This window comes from Condylura cristata, unplaced genomic scaffold (assembly GCF_000260355.1).
Source record: "Condylura cristata isolate star-nosed mole 26May11 unplaced genomic scaffold, ConCri1.0 scaffold00022, whole genome shotgun sequence".
Lineage (NCBI taxonomy): Eukaryota > Metazoa > Chordata > Mammalia > Eulipotyphla > Talpidae > Condylura > Condylura cristata.
Window position 1 is genome coordinate 37364280 of NW_004567123.1, and position 550 is coordinate 37364829.

Consider the following 550-nt stretch of genomic DNA (forward strand, 5'->3'; position numbering starts at 1 on the left):
CCCTGCAGAGGGCGGGGGCCTGGCCCGTCGCGAGCCCTGCGGAGGCCCTGAGGCGAGGACCCCAGCTGGGGTGCGGGGGCAAGGGCCTCAGTGGACCGTCCTGCGCGTGGGCGCGTCCTCGGCTGCTGCGGACCTGCGGACTTGCTGCCTGCGACCCAGCGTCTCGGGAGGGGCCTGGCGTCCTGCTGGGGGGCCTGCGCCCCGCTGGGCTCGTCTCCCCTGACCCTGGCCGGTCCTCTGTGCCTCTGCCAGCGAGCAGCGAGCAGGTCAGCGCCTGTGACTGAGGCTGCGCCGGGCCGGGGCCTGGCCCCTGCTCCCCTCCCGCTGCCCGCCCAGGGCTGCAGAGCCCCCGGACAGGCAGGGCCGAGGCCGCCTTTGCTGCCTGGTGGCCGGTCAGGCGGTCAGGCTCTGTGTGCAGGCCTCTCCCCCAAAGGGACAGCGCTTCCCAGACACTGCGGGGGTTCCTGGGGTGGAGAGAGCTGTGGGGGGAGGGGCACCGGGTGGAGGGAGCTGCCCAGGGCAGGCGCTCAGGCTGGGGTGGGGCAGGAGT

At 75.3% G+C, this 550-nt stretch overlaps 1 protein-coding gene across 1 annotated transcript in view; it reads left to right on the forward strand.

Moving 5' to 3' along the window:
• Positions 1-284, forward strand: part of OPRL1 (opiate receptor-like 1) — a 6094-nt gene extending 5810 nt beyond the window's left edge. The window contains exon 4 of the mRNA XM_004687118.2: positions 9-284. Within this exon, the coding sequence (XP_004687175.1) occupies positions 9-284 (276 nt within the window). The remainder of the gene's footprint in view (positions 1-8) is intronic.
• Positions 285-550: the final 266 nt, after the last annotated feature.